The sequence below is a fragment of the Manacus vitellinus genome, unplaced genomic scaffold, assembly GCF_001715985.3.
Source record: "Manacus vitellinus isolate BGI_N305 unplaced genomic scaffold, ASM171598v3 scaffold_11_pilon, whole genome shotgun sequence".
Classification (NCBI taxonomy): domain Eukaryota; kingdom Metazoa; phylum Chordata; class Aves; order Passeriformes; family Pipridae; genus Manacus; species Manacus vitellinus.
The window spans coordinates 10,811,145-10,826,448 of record NW_021938895.1 but is presented as its reverse complement, the minus strand read 5'-3'; the positions used below and the strand labels follow the sequence as shown (position 1 = coordinate 10,826,448).

General features: G+C 38.0%; 1 protein-coding gene across 5 annotated transcripts in view; it reads left to right on the top strand.

The window, feature by feature from the left end:
- LPIN1 (lipin 1) overlaps positions 1–15,304 on the top strand; it is a 78,698-nt gene that overhangs the window by 55,514 nt on the left and 7,880 nt on the right. For all 5 annotated transcript variants that reach the window (XM_018088825.2, XM_018088824.2, XM_018088828.2 and 2 more), the window contains 7 exons: positions 2,068–2,137; positions 3,927–4,019; positions 5,367–5,440; positions 7,408–7,552; positions 9,127–9,275; positions 10,835–10,921; positions 13,306–13,458. In XM_018088825.2, coding sequence (XP_017944314.2) covers positions 2,068–2,137; positions 3,927–4,019; positions 5,367–5,440; positions 7,408–7,552; positions 9,127–9,275; positions 10,835–10,921; positions 13,306–13,458 — 771 coding nt within the window. The remainder of the gene's footprint in view (positions 1–2,067; positions 2,138–3,926; positions 4,020–5,366; positions 5,441–7,407; positions 7,553–9,126; positions 9,276–10,834; positions 10,922–13,305; positions 13,459–15,304) is intronic.

Here is a 15,304-nt window from a genome sequence, read left to right as displayed (position 1 = left end):
TATGAAATTGCTAAGGCTTACCCTGAGCCAGTTTGAATAATTAATATTTGCAGGGATGTGTCAGTCTGCTTGCAGTCACTCAGTACCCAGCAATTTTTTGTATGTACTGAATATTGCTAATATACCTGTCTGGAGGCATTGCTTTTCAAGACTTGTCAAACTTCAGCCACTGAGTATGAGACTTACATTTCTGCAAGGCTAAGATTATTTCATGTTTATATTGCCAGCAGCAGGGCAGCACTGTCGTCTGTGCCATATGCAGATGCAGCTATTTGAAGGATTCTTTAACTTAAAACCTTACACCTGGCAAACAGTGTTAGAGGATAGAGGAGACATCATGGCATTGTGCTGCACTTAGAGGTTTGGCTACCCTTAGTCACAGACATTGCCTATGCAAATCTCATGTGCCAGGTGATAGTTTGTATTGTGTATGTTATGGCCTCTTACCTGACCCTCTCTGTGCTCTGAGGTGAGTCATTTCCTGCTTCCCTGACAGAGTCATTTGGATTTGATGATAGTATTTACCTGCTTACTGAATGTGTTGGGAATAAAAGAGTGCTTAGTGAGGATCTTACTGTCATATTCTCTGAATGCTGTGTGAGCTTCAGCTTCCCTAGACAATGGGTTCTGTAATTGTCCTACTGTCTGTAACAAGAGTTGATCCCTGTTCAACATGTAATAGCAGAAGCTTGACATTCTACAGACTACAGCCCTTGACTTTTATGTAGTTCCTTGATGAAAAAATGGAAAAACTTGTAAAAATTGTGGCTCATGCTGTGATGAGGTATAGTAAGGACATTAGCTGGATGGATGGTTGCCAGAGAGTTGTGGTCAATGGCTCTATGTCCAGGTGGAGGGTGATAATGAACAGTGTTCCTCAGGGCTCTGTCTTGGGACTGGTGCTCTTCAGTATCTTTATCAATGACGTAGACTGTGAGATGGAGCACACCTTCAGCAAGTTTGCAGATGACACAAAACTGAGTAGTGCAGTTGAATCAACAGAAGGAAGGGATGCCAGCCAGAGGGACGTGGACAAACTTGAGAAATGGGCCCATGAGAACCTCATGAAGGTCAACAAGTTCGAATGCAAGCTGCTGTGGCTGGGTCAGGGCAATCCCAGGCATGAGGACAGATTGGGAGATGAAGTCATTGAGAGCAGCCCTGCGGGGAAGGACTTGGGGGTTCTGGTGAATGAAAAGTGGGACATGAGCCAAAAGTCTGTGTTTACAGTCCAGAAGGCCAACCACATCCTGCACTGCATCCAGAGCAGTGTAGCCAGCAGGTCAGGGGAGGTGATTCTGCCCCTCTACTCTGCTCTGGTGAGACCCCACCTGCAGTGCTGTGTCCAGGTCTGTTGTCCCCAGCACAGGAAGGACATGGACCTGTTTGAGCAAGTCTGAAGGAAGGACACAAAGGTGTGATCAGAGGGCTGGAGCACCTCTCCTATGAAGACAGGATGACAGGGGTGGGGCTGCTCAGCCTGGAGAAGAGAAGGCTCTGGGGAGACTTCATTGCAGCTTTTTTCTGCTTCAAGGGAGCTTAGGAAAAAGGAGAGCAACTTTTTACATGGGCTGATAGCGATAGGGTAAGGAGGAAGAGTTTTAAACTAAAAGAGGAAAGATTTAGATTAGATGTTAGGAGGAATCCTTTACTATGAATTGCTGGAACGGGTTGCCCAGAGAAGTGGTGGATGCACCATCCCTGGAAGTGTTCAAGACAAGGTTGGATGGGGCCCTGAGTAACTGGTCTAGTGACAGGTGTCACTTCCCTTAGCAGGTGAGTTGGAATTAGATGATCTTTAAGGACCCTTCCAACCCAAACCATTCTGTGATTCTGTGATGACTTGAGGAATGTGTGACAAATACCCTTTCTAAAGGGTCTAGCTTCTCTTACATACCCTGAAAAGTATATGCCATAAATACCTGTGGAATAAGATGGGTCTGTTATTACTAGTGCAGGCCAGAGTTTGACCTGTGTTTCATGGCTTTTATCTGCCAGGTGATAAATACGAAGTAGATTGTCAATTGGGATTACAAAAGGCAGTAATTATCTCTCTTGTGTGCCCAGGTACTATAACTGGACAACAGCCGGTCCCCTTCTGCTGGCAATGCAGGCATTCCAGAAACCTTTGCCAAAGGTGAGATTGAACATGAAGATTGGTAAGAAGAGGAGTTGTGAAATTATGCCATTGATTAAGGGAGGGAAGAGGGTTGTTGTACAAGAGAACACAGTACTATCTATCCACACGTAACTGTTTGTCTGGCCTATGCTAAGGGCTAAATAAGCCGGACTAAGTTTGGTTTGTGCATGTTTGCCTGCCAGGCGATTACAACTATTTTGAAGAAGGTAAACTTCCTTTTTTACTTTGTTAATATGGATTGTAAACATAAATTATGTTGGCCCATGTTAGTGTTTGAGAAAAATCATCTATGAGTGTGAAATTCACTGTGTTCATATTTTTTTTTTAGTGGTTAATGTGTATTCTGAAGGCTGATAACTTTTTAGGCAGTGCAGTTTTAGTTTAGTGGAGAAACCGGTATTTATAGTTGGAGCAATCCGTATGATTGGGAAGATTTACTTGGTTGAACTGGACCTCTGAAACTAAAATTACTCATTTATGCTACCAGTCATCCTACTGGTTTTCTTCATGACTTGTTATTTAGAGTTTTGATTTGCGATAGTTATGAAACTAAGGAATCAAAATACTAAGATACTTTAATAAAACAGACACTGTGAAGTGATTGAAAACTGAAGTTTTTGCAAAAAGAAATCACTCATGTTCTGCAAAATTGACTTAAATGCATGTCTAATTTTAAGCATGTGAATTTTCTCACTAAAAGTCAATAGGACATCTGCTTGAAGTTATCAATATGTTTGAGAACCTCTTTAAATTGTAGCTGTTGTTCTCAGTGGTGGCATTCCATTCTCAGTAGCTCCATCTACTCCCTGGTTTTGTTATTTTGTTTAAAAAGCTGTCATTTGCTCAACTTTATTCCTCTGTAATTTCTTTTTTGACCTCATATACTTTAAATAATACAGTGGAGAGAACCTAGGGAAAAACTGAGAAAAGGGGTCCACACATTAGCTGAGTGAAACCTCCTCCCTTTACTGCTAAGATTTCTTTGAATTTTTTTTCAATTTTTAAAAAATCACTAATGAACATCACAGCTTTCTTTTGGTGACTTTGCTTACAGTGGAAGCTAGCATCTCAGAAAGGGAGTGGCTAAGCTGTTCCAGGGCATACCAAACCCTGTGACCACCTTTACTATAATATTTTCCCTTTTCATCTTTTGCTTCTCTCTGAATGAAAGAATTCAGCTCTCCTTGTTGCAATGCATAAGGCTCTAGTCATTATGGATATTGAAAGAAACTTTTCTACTTATGTCTAGTATATAGAACCAATGAAAAGTAGCCAGGGTTTGTAAAAAAACCCAATTCTAACATTGTCATAAAAGCTAGTAATGTCTTTCCTTTTTTCCTAAACTGGTGATTAATGATGAACTTTGCAGTTATTTTTAAATGAGAATAGCCATCTTGCATGTCAGTTTTTTACTATTTTGCATGACAACTCCTTCAGAAAGTGATTTTTTTTTTAACATATAATTTGTACTAAATAACTTAAAAACAGTAGGTTCTCCATTCTAGACATTATACTAATATCTCTTTATGCTTTTTTTCTTCTTTGATTTGGTTTCTTTTTCATTTTCCTTTTAAATATACCATAAGTATTCATGCTTAAGTTACTTCAGAGCAGCTCTGGATACCATTAGATTTTGCTTTAGTAGAATGTATGGTCCACAGACAGTATGTTTACTTTTATTCTATTTATTATCAGTTAAAATTGTGTGTTTGGCACTTTTTCATTTACATATATCAGGTTGTCCTTTGTTTTGGGCCTTTTTTATGTTACCATCCATTTATCACAGGCAACTGTGGAATCTATAATGAGGGACAAGATGCCCAAAAAAGGTGGAAGGTGGTGGTTTTCATGGCGTGGGAGGAACAGCACTATTAAAGAGGTAAGTTTAAGAAGCAAGCAAGAGTTTCTTTTTGGTTGCAATGGGAAGGCTGGGTATCTCCTAATTCATCCCTCAGAACTTTACTTCAGAGAGCAACTCAGTAGTCCATTTGACTAAGGATATAGACATTAAGAGATATTTAAACATGGTTTGGAGTCTGATTTCTTTTGACTTCAGAAAGCTTTGGATCAGACCCTACCTGAAACATTTGACTGAAGAGTTTTGGTTCTGCCTTTATTTTTATAAATAAATCTGAGGCAGTATTATCTAATCTAATAAATCTCTTTTTGGGAACCTAGAATCAAATAGTTGTGCCACTAATTTAATGTTTTAACGCAGATGACCTACCTTTCTGCAGCTTTCTTTTGATAGCTGAGGAGCAGACATATTTATGAGTAGTGTGAGCTGTAAAATTCAGCAAAACCTAAGATGGAAAACTGACTATATATATTAGTTTGAAAGTCTTCTGGAGTTTCTTTTCAAAGCATTAAAAGTTTGTGGTAACAGTCTTAAAGCCATGGATGAACATTAAAGAATAGTGAAAAAACCAAAGCTTTATATGAAATATTGATCTCCTGTCTAGACATATTTAATCTTTAAAATTTTCTAATAAAACCTCTTCATATTAATTTATTCTACTGAAGCATTAGTACTTGAGGGGAGAAAATGACTTCTAATAAGATTTTATGGTTATGCCTCAGTCAGGAACTTCTTTAGCCTTGAAATAACCATTGTACTGATCTGTGGGTATGGGCTTCAGAGCATGAGATTTTAGTTTTGTAGTTGTTTGAAGTTTTTAGAATTTACCTCTGGAAGTATTTGGTTATCTCTCGAGTTGTAGAACTATTCACTATTTAAAAATCTTGTGGAATGACAATCAGTAGTGTTCAGGATCTACTCAAGAGCAGTTTGGAGAGTTTTACTGGATTAAAAATTTTAATGATTCTATGAAAGGGAATTGCATTTTTTTCCATCTCCAGAGTCATACTTTGCTTTTTCAGGTGCAATCTAGCTATTTGAGGTGTATGAACTGAGTAGTTATGGAGTTGATCCCAGAACTTCAACAGTATTAGATGTAAAATCTGATATTTCTCTACTTCTTCCATGCAAAACTAAATCTCAATTACTCTCTGGGTTTTATATTTTCATTTTTTAGGTCTTTGAACAGCCTACATTCTTTAAGGAAACCATGTGATTTTACTTTGCCTACAAGCAAAGGAAACAAACATGCTGTTGATTTTTTCCAAGTTCATACAAGACAGAGTTTGATTTTCAAGCGTTTTTCTAGAGACATTTGCTTTCTGTTCAACAGGAGATGCCTAGCTACTCATACTTGTGTTTTTACAGGAAACAAAGCCAGAGCAAGGTATGAGTGAGAGTGGACTTACAGAAGACTCTTCACAGATGAGCAGGGCAAACAGGTATCCTCAAAATTATCTGTTCCTCAAATAAGCAAGAATTACCTTTTAAAAGTGAAAACACCTCATATATTTTGATCAAAGAAATAGTGTCTCAGTGACATAAGTTTAGTTTGTTACTAATTGCACAACATAAGTGCAGATAGGAGGTCTCTGCCCATGGCAGGGCTGCAGACTTTGCGGGTGCACCCTGGCATTTCTGTGATTTGGCTGGCAGCTCTGTGGCACACATTCCCATTTCAAGGGAACATCACGGGTGAACCCATGTTTTTGTCAGATCCCAGTTGCTAAAATTTTCAATTTACTTGGCTTTATGGCCTGACCACTTAAATTGTTCCTGCATATTTTGGGAAGTTCAGGGGCCTAAGACTTTCCAGAGTGTTTTTCACAGGTAATAGCCATGTTTTCTGTTACTTCTTTCAAGGATTGCAGGAGTCTCTTCCTTCTTGTGCTCCAAACGAATCACAGTGTATAGCCAGAATCTCACCTTTAGGAAGGTTTCATAAGATGAGCTTTAACTTGCTTTGGAAGGATGAGTTACCCAGGAACAGCTCTTCTACTTTGTCCCTTTTCTGTGCTTACAGATCTTAGTGTAAAGACAGCTCATCTATGTGCTGTCCAAACTTACAGTTGAAAAGTGCCAGATTCAGATATTCTCATTATGTTAAGTTTGGGAATCACCTTTCTGAAACAAAAAGTCATTAGCTGTTGTTCTTTCTGGTGGTCAACAGCTGCAATCCAGGTGAATGGGCTGGAAGGAAGATTCCTCATTCTGTAGGAGACTGGCTGTTGTCTCTGTTTCCTCTCTGAGATTGAGAGCCGTGGAATAAATCAGGAAGGTTGATTTTACTTTTAAGGATGACGCATGACATTTAGATCTGTTTCTTACATGGTTGTTTGAAGATAAGCTTTAAAGTGGGATTAAGACTTCAAGCAGACTAGATTCTGAAATTGGTGTTCTTTGTTTAAATTTTAACTGGCCTTGGATGTCTGTAATTAAAAATTTACTGTTTGCCATCACAATGTGACAAGTGGGATGTTGAGAAAAGCTTTTGAGATGAGATGTCACAAAGGATAAAATAGGCTTTTAAACGTTGCTAGTCACAACATACAGTACCTTGATACTGGGTCAAGACTTCCTAACATCAAACAATGTCCAGGTGTGATTGCATAAGAGGCCAAATGCTGATTGTTATAAAGATAAGATTTGTAGGATCCGAAAGAGTATTTTACCTTCTGCCTACAGTCATAGATTTTTTTTTTTTACTGTAGGAAAACTTTTTCTCTGAAGAAAAATACCCTTAACAAATCTCTCAAAAATGGTTGTACCAGAAAAAAAAGACCCAACCTATACCAATGCATATTTAAACAGAATAGTCTGAGGGAGCTCAGGTTTTATGACTTTTCATCATTGTATCCTGAATGGGATAATCCTGAGAATTCTGGAAAAGAATAATCCAATGAGCTGAACTTGGTCAGTGAAAGAGAAAGATGAGTTACTTTCTATAATAAAATTTCCACCACCTGCATTTCTTTTTTATTAATTTTTAAATTCTTAGGGGAAGGAGAGAAGGGGAAAGAGAAAGCCAGAATAACAAATGCATCTCTCTTCTCCTGAGAACAGAGGATATTTTGTAGTTATAGTATCTGGTGGGTATTTTTTTTTTTTACCACTATGAGATTTTTGAGTCAATGCAGTACATTAATTTATATTTGTTAAATTTAAGTAGTGAAAACAAGTGAATGACTAGAGAAATCCAACTATGAATAATGGGGAACATGCATGAATGAAAATTCAGTGCTTCATTGATATATTCAAAGGCATATTGTGAATGACCTCCTGTGAGACAGTACTTGGAAGCAGAGAATCAAGGACTTACTTGGTGACTCACTGTTAATGCATTTTTAATGGATACTGAGATGCATTTACTGACATGATAACATCATTTTCTGTGTGTCCAATGTTCCAGAATAAAAGATGAATCTTCTTCAAGCGATGAAGACCCTAGAGCTGCCAAACAAAACCTTGGGTCATTACAAACCAACTCCAATCATCTCTCATTATTGTCTGGAGTCAGTTACAAAAAATCACTTCGACTCACTTCTGACCAGCTCGTGAGTTAATTTTACATCCTTGTCCTAAATGTCATATCTAGTGCAATATGAACCACATCGTTATTCAGGCTTGCAAAGCTTAATTACCTCTCACGTCTTCCATTTAATTCTCTCTCTTGTTACATTTTAAAAAAAATCAACTTTTCCTTTCTCTTTTATATGCTAAGCATGAATGTTGTTCCTTGCAGCAAGTGCTGGCATTCAGAGGTGGGATCCCATTTAGAAAAATGTCAAATTCCAAAGTATGTATTTTTCACCTGTGTAAAAGTGTACTGGAGCCACATCATTTTTTGTAGTACATATAATGTGTATATATACACATTATATATAATACATATACTATATATACAAAGGCCTCTCTTTTTTCTTTTTTTTCCTTTTCTCCTTTTCTGCTTTCCTTTCCTCTCATTCATAGGCAGACAGTCACATTTTGCATAAATATACTTTTCTGTTAATAACTTCTAAAAGAGCTGCTTGTGAATTTACCATGAGGCCAGACTATTAACTGCTTTGAAGCCATTTCTTTTCCTCTGTGACAGAGGTGTTTTGACTAATAGTGACAAAACTGTTTCAGTTTTGCGTTCTGTACATTTCAATTTGATCTGGAAAAATGGGCTACTTCAGGCAAATACTTTTTGTCATCTTATCTACAGGCAATCAATTTTCTGAAGGAAACCTACACAAGGTGTACAACGTTAAACAGCCCATTGCTCACTACCTGGATAATTTGTAAGAAATACAGAATTTTTCCCAAGAGATAGATGGCATGTGTTGGTAATTTTCTGTAGCAAACAGAAAGCAAAGGTGGCATAAATATATTGGTACATTTCGGTTTCAGAAACCTTGCAGAAATTAACTGAAGCTAAAACTGCTCTTAAATTGTTTTCTTGATGAAACAAGAAAACAGTTACCCATCAGTTATTCTTCATTCCCACCTCCTTTTCACTTTTTTACTAATTGTAAAACAACCATGAAAGATAACTAAGAATAAGATACACTTAGAGTATTAAATTCCTACAGGTTTGGGGAAAATGAACAGGTAGGTCCACAAATAAAGTCAAATCAATAGTCTCTTGTCCAGCATGTCACTGAGTAACACGGGAAACAGTGAAGGGTAATAGGTCATGTGGTGTGAGAGGTAGGTTATTGTATGAAAGAGATGAAATACCACAGAACACAAATCCCCATATAAACACTCTTAATTAGAGTTTATGGAACTTCATATTACTCACATGCCTCTGCATGTGTATCTATATCTCAGAATAGAAAACCCCCAGAGATGGTCCCTATTCCACCATTTGTTGCTGTTTATGTGAACATCTGGGGATTTTATTTTTTTTAAATATACCTTAATTGTGAAACAGATTTTTTTTTTATTTACTTTGTTCTGTTCTATATATCAATGCCTAATATACGGAGGACAAACCTCTGCTGTCCTTATTTAAGACCACAGCTCTGCTGAAAGCAGTAAGATTCAGTGTGACCGAGGCAATGATCATCTGTGGCTTTGTGTTTGCACTGTGCCCATTTCACATGCTCAGTTTGTTGATCATCTTGCTGATAATGTCTTGCAGAAAAGCTTAAAGCTCAAGAATGGCCCCAACGATGTGACCTTTAGTGTTACAACACAGTATCAAGGCACTTGCCGCTGCGAAGGCACCATTTACCTATGGAATTGGGATGACAAAGTTGTTATTTCTGACATTGATGGAACCATCACACGGTAAGTTCATGAACAGGGAGAGACTTTACCTGCAAGGACAAGTTGCTCTTTAGACTAAAGGCAAAAATAATTAACAGGGAATTCCGAATCAGAGAATCATTACATTCCAGCGTTTTCTGAGGGTATTTATTTTTTAAAAAAAATTTGGCTATCAAACAGTGCAAGAATCCTTAGCTGAATTCTTAATTTAATAAAGATACATGCCATATGTTCCCATTATTTGTCACCTATTGGTGTTTCATGATAGTATTTACAGTAGTATTGGAGGACTTTCTGCAAAATCCTAACTTTTTTGCTGCATGACACTTACGAAGCGCACTTGCTGCATTAAAAAGAAGAAACATGAGAATTTTGTTTTAAAAGAAATTACTAGGGCATTCCAGTGAGAGGCATTACTATTATTTAGAAGACAAGACTCCAAAATCAATGTCAGAATTAGAATCTGATGGAAAGTTTCAGATTAGTACCTTGGATAAAACCCCAGAATTTTGAAGTGACCAAAATGATTCACTGACTTGCTGATTTTTATTTAGTTAGTTATTTAACATTGGGGAAAACAATTGTGTGTGGAACAGAGGAAACACAAAAACATTGTCTTTTTAAGTGAAATGCTTAGATTTTGTTTTTAAATCAATTTATTTAAAAATGAAACTTAGCTTTATGTAATGAGAAAAAAGAATGAGGAAAAATAATTTCCAAGAGTAATCTGGGAGGAACTAAAATACTTGATTTAAACTGAAACTCTCTTCCTTCTTGTGATTTATCCATTGTATTGCAGACTTCTTTTTCGGTGTAAACTTTTGGTTTTTAAGCTTCAGTAAAGTTAATGGGGTCTATTCTTCACTCTGTTGTTGAGCTGCCCAGAGTTACTTAATCACTTCACCTTACAATACCAGTGCAAATCCACCCTAAACCGCTGCCCAATGTTTTTCCCTCTACGATGCAAGATATTCAGGGTGTGGACTTCTTGCTGTGTATCTGTACAATGCTTAGTCAAGCAATGTGTCTGTTTGCACCATTTGTTATTATACTGTAAATAATTTTCTCATATAAAGCAGGAAATATATTGAAACCAGAATAAATATTTCAAAATACTTCATATGTGACCAACTCCTGGCTTTATGTGGAGAAGTTTGAAGTGAACTAGAATGTGACTTATCTCATGCTCTCAATTTCCCATAAACTTCCCTTATGAATATATTTGGTTTATTTAGAAACTATTTAATGTAAACCTGAAAAGGTATGCTTAGTACTGGTGGCCTCCTGCGTGTCTGATTGATGGCCTATGTGCTGTAATTTCCATGTTACCTTATGGGTTACAAGCTTATCTATCTTGGGGCACAAGAGTAATTAAAACAGTGTGGCCAAGGATGAGCACATCAATCTGTCTCAAAAGAAAGGGGAATAAAATAATCCTCCTCTGATTATGATCAGTACCTTACAGAAAACATTATTTTCATTTGCTGCTAACCAAGAAAGCTAGGGGGGTTTGTGTTATCAACTGTTATTATAAGTGTTGGGTTTTTTCAGTTCAGTTATATTGTTTTTTCTCTATTCAGGTCAGATACTTTAGGCCATATTTTACCAACTCTTGGCAAAGACTGGACACACCAAGGGATTGCAAAGTTGTACCATAAAGTGAGCCAGTGAGTATTCAGTAAATCTGTTCATGCATCTGTGGCTTGTTTGTGTTTATTTATTTGCACATAAAAATTAAAATTTCTCTTAAGTTTCTCTTAACCTATAAGGGTAAAAATTTCATCAGTATCTCATCACTTCATTGATGCTTACACAGTGCAAACATCTGCTGCATGGTGTCCAGAGCAAAACCTGCTTTGTGATACCAAAAGCAAAAGCCCCCTATCTATGAGTAGTGATTGCTCTTCCAACCATCCCAAACAGATACCTACAGTTAGTTCCAAAGACTGTAGTAATTTGAATGAGTTATGCAGTTGCAGCATGTAATTTTTTAATACTGATGATTATACAATTAATTTTGTTATTCCTCTATACAAGTGTTGCTATTCCATTGTTAAATTGAAATGTTAGGAAGGATCAGTCTTAAAATATTTTTGTGCCATTGGTTAATTTTGAGAGTAGGTGATAAGTAAACATTGCTTAAAGTACAGTTTAAAGTTATTGAAAGTCAGTAAGGCATATACTGTGAACAACCTAAGGAAAAGGCTTTAACCTGGCAACACCAGTTACTGTATTATAATCCAGTAATTGACCTGCACTGATGCCTGTTGGTCCACAGTGATAAATAGTTTCCATGCCACTGGAGGAGGTAAAGGATTGGATTCATCATGTTTAGGTGTGGCTTTTGCATTCTCCGTAATCCATGGAAAAAGGTGGGCATCTTCAAAAAGTAGCTCAGTACACCTGAGATCTAACCGTGTTTAGAAAAAAATAATTTTTCCCGTTAGTTATTGAAGAAATATTGGGCAACAGTATATCAGCTGTGCTCTAGGTCAGTTAATGTCATTAACAAGGAGACTGTCTGGGTATTACTAGAGCAATATATTCCAAAAAATTGGGGATGTTTCCTCTGATGAATATGAACAGGAGAAAAACAATCAGACAGTACCAGCTCACATGGGGTGATGTGTGGGAATGCTTCTAGGTGAGCAAGGCTGGTGCAAAAGTACAGGTGTACTGTTGGTTCCCTTGATACATTTTACAATGTAGTCAAGCCATTGTGTACACTGGAAAGACAAAGACAGAGTATGGTGAATTTTGTAATTATCCACTGAGAGAAAAAAGGAAATGAGGAAAAATTAATTAATGTCTGAATGGGATCAGATAAAGTATCTGATTTTAATTTTTACAAGGAGAATTACTGATTGCTGTTTTCTTTTATTGTATTAAAGTCAGCTTTTCTTAGATATTCAGATTACCATAAATGTACCTCTGGTACACATCACAACTGTCCTCTTAGTTAATCTGATTTGTTCTGTGTGCTAGGGTTATGCTAAGGTTCGTTTATTGCTTTTTGTTTTACATGGATGATGAATTATAAATTATGGATGATGAAGTCTAATTATGCCAGAGACACTTGTCTGTGTGTAAACATACGTGTACACAGAAAAGACAAGACAGCCTGGGAATTCACATGCTGAGTTCTGTGTATAAGCTCTGCATTACATTTGGTGAAAATGTTAATTAATTTTTTTAATTGCAGTTGTTATTTCTGTGCCTCCCAGCACTGTCAGTTGTTAGGGCTTTGGTGATCATAAACATAGGGGAAAAAATAGATTTGAGTCATGTTGGTTTTCAAATTACTGAGTTAATTATGTAGTGGCTGGATATTACAGCTGAACACCATATAAATGTTCAGTAGTTAGATCTAATGACCATGCGTGCACTGAATACAATATTTCTGTATTTTATGAACAGTAATTTCTTTATAGGAATTGGAAAGTAAACTGCTATTAAGTTGAACTAGTATCAGATAGGACTCTGTTCTACCATGAACAGAACCAAAGACAACCTATGACTTCTACCAAAACTTATTTCAGTGTCAAGTTAAGGATTACTTCTCATACTACATTTTGAAGTTCAAATATGTTTCAACTTGAAGTAATATGTTACTGCTGCACATAAACTAGTCTGTTTTTGTAGAGGCCCAAGAGGCAGGAATGCAATACTGTTATTAAAGCAAAGGCCTATACACCATTATCTGTTTTATGCCAAGTGTTTTCATCTTCACAGATGTCATTTCAGTTAATTCTAGGGACAATGGTTCTACCATGCAGGGGTAGATAGGAAACCACAAGGATTCGTAAGTCATGAGAAGAGCAGAGATAAATGACCCCTCTTTAGGTGCAATCACAAAATGCAGTGGAACTAGATAGGTTTTAATTATTCAGGTTTCTGGCATAAATGTTTTTATTCCTTTTAAATCAAGTTACGTTAAATATAAGTCTGTTTAATAGTCATGACTTGGTTAATGTAAAAGTAAGCCCCAAAATTAATGCTTAAATACCTGCTTTATTTTTACAGTAGTTTCTTCTTTTGTATCTGCTCACAGAAATGGATATAAGTTTTTGTACTGCTCGGCACGTGCTATTGGAATGGCAGGCATGACCAGAGGATACTTGCACTGGGTCAATGAACGAGGAACTGTGCTGCCTCAGGGACCAGTGTTGCTGAGTCCAAGCAGCCTGTTCTCAGCTCTTCACAGGTAATGCAATTTTGCTTTTATGCAGAAAGCAACTGCAAGGTTGGTGGAGGCTGAATTCTCAGCTTTTTTAAATCTGAGTGCTTGAAATGATTTATGATTTTTTTTCTTACATATTGGTGCAAAATTTCACTAAGAAGAAATTTTGTTAGAGAAAGACCAAAGTTCAATAGATAGTTAATAGATGGTTTTCTTAGTTTATGTCTTAGATGTATATTGAGGCAAGTCTGTGTTCTCTGTTTGCCAATAGCTACTACTTGATGACTTCATGTGTTTAATATTCATTCATTCATGGCTAGGCTTCGCGAACGAAGATTTGGGGGAGGGCTCTACCCACATTTGCTGCAAGTGCTCTGGTGGCTAAAGAGGCCAATGCAAGATAGACAAGTCCAGTTGCAAAAGGCACAGCAGAAAAACTCCTTGGATGGTATCGGCAAGACACGATTCTTTCTGCGTTGCCTTTTCTCCTTGAGAGTGATCCTGTGTACGTTCTCAAAGGAAACAGCTGCGTTATAGATGGTGTGTCTCCAGACCTCCTGATTGGAGGCCAGAGTAGACCAGTGATGATGATCAATATGGCCAAGGCTGAGATGTTGTTTCAGAGAGTCCTTGTATCTTCTCTTTGGGGCTCCTCTCTTGCAGCAGCCAGTGGCAAGTTCACCATAAAGCACAATCTTAGGGAGGTGGTGGTCCTTCATCCTTGAGACATACCCTGCCCAACACAGTTGTGTTCTCAGCAACATGACCTCAATACTCGTAGACGTGACAGTTCGTGGGCAATTAGGGCAGAGTGATGCTCAGGACATCCACTATCTGCAGTATCAAGTATGGTTCTGATGTTCCAGCATGCGAGTGTCAATTTGGGTACACCTTTGAAGGCAGGTGTATGCCTTTGTCTCTTAATCTTTGTTTGACCACAATTAGAAGATGCCCGTTGGCTGTGGTTAACCAACCGGGTGAAGGTGGAGATGAGCTTTGGTTAGGCCACCTTTTCTGGGCCCCTCTCCGTGTGGAGCAAGCAGTGCTGTCCTTGAAAAAGGCTGCTTGGTCATTCAGGATGCTGCCGAAAGAGACTGTCATCTCTGGGGTCAGTCTAAGGCGACCAATGTCCTGAACCACCTGTATGCAGACTGGAAGTCTGCGGCTTCCAGTGCACCTTTCACCTGCCATTTCGACCCTCACCTGTTGCTACAGGGCTTTACAAATGTGGATATAACCTTCAGGCCTGTGCAATGGATTTTTTAGGTGAGATGCAGCATGCGCAGAACTGGACCCACCCTTTCATCCTAAGGTTCATCTGCCAGGGCCGAGCGAGCTTGGACGGTGGCAGCGAGGTCCTCAGGACGTAGGTTTGATTAGAGTGACCTTCTCTTAAATGGATGGCCTTACAGGGCTAAGCGAGCTCCATCTGCCCGGGTTTGGAATCAGAGTTGTCCTTCTCCTGGGATGACTGCCAGGAGGCTAGGCTGCCCATGAAGATATTTTAACTGACCCTTCCGTTTTGACCTTTCTGGCATGGGAGACCCTGCTGAAGGCATGTACCTTCACCAGCATAGCTCACAACCTCATAGGGGGTGTTTAATATGGTGTGTATTTAGCTATAGAAGAAATGTGGACGTTTTAATAGCAATCCTTCTTGTCTTGATCTGTAAGGTGTTCCAGTTGACATAAATATATTTTTGTGTGAGATGATTTCTTAGTGGGTTTTGAAGAAATTTGTGTGAAAATGAAATGAACTTTTTATGTGCCTGACTGCACTGTGGAATTCTGTGTGAACAGTGTTAGCTTTTCTAGGTGTTGAATTGCAATAAGTGAATAAGAATAGCACAGATTATGAATATCATACCTT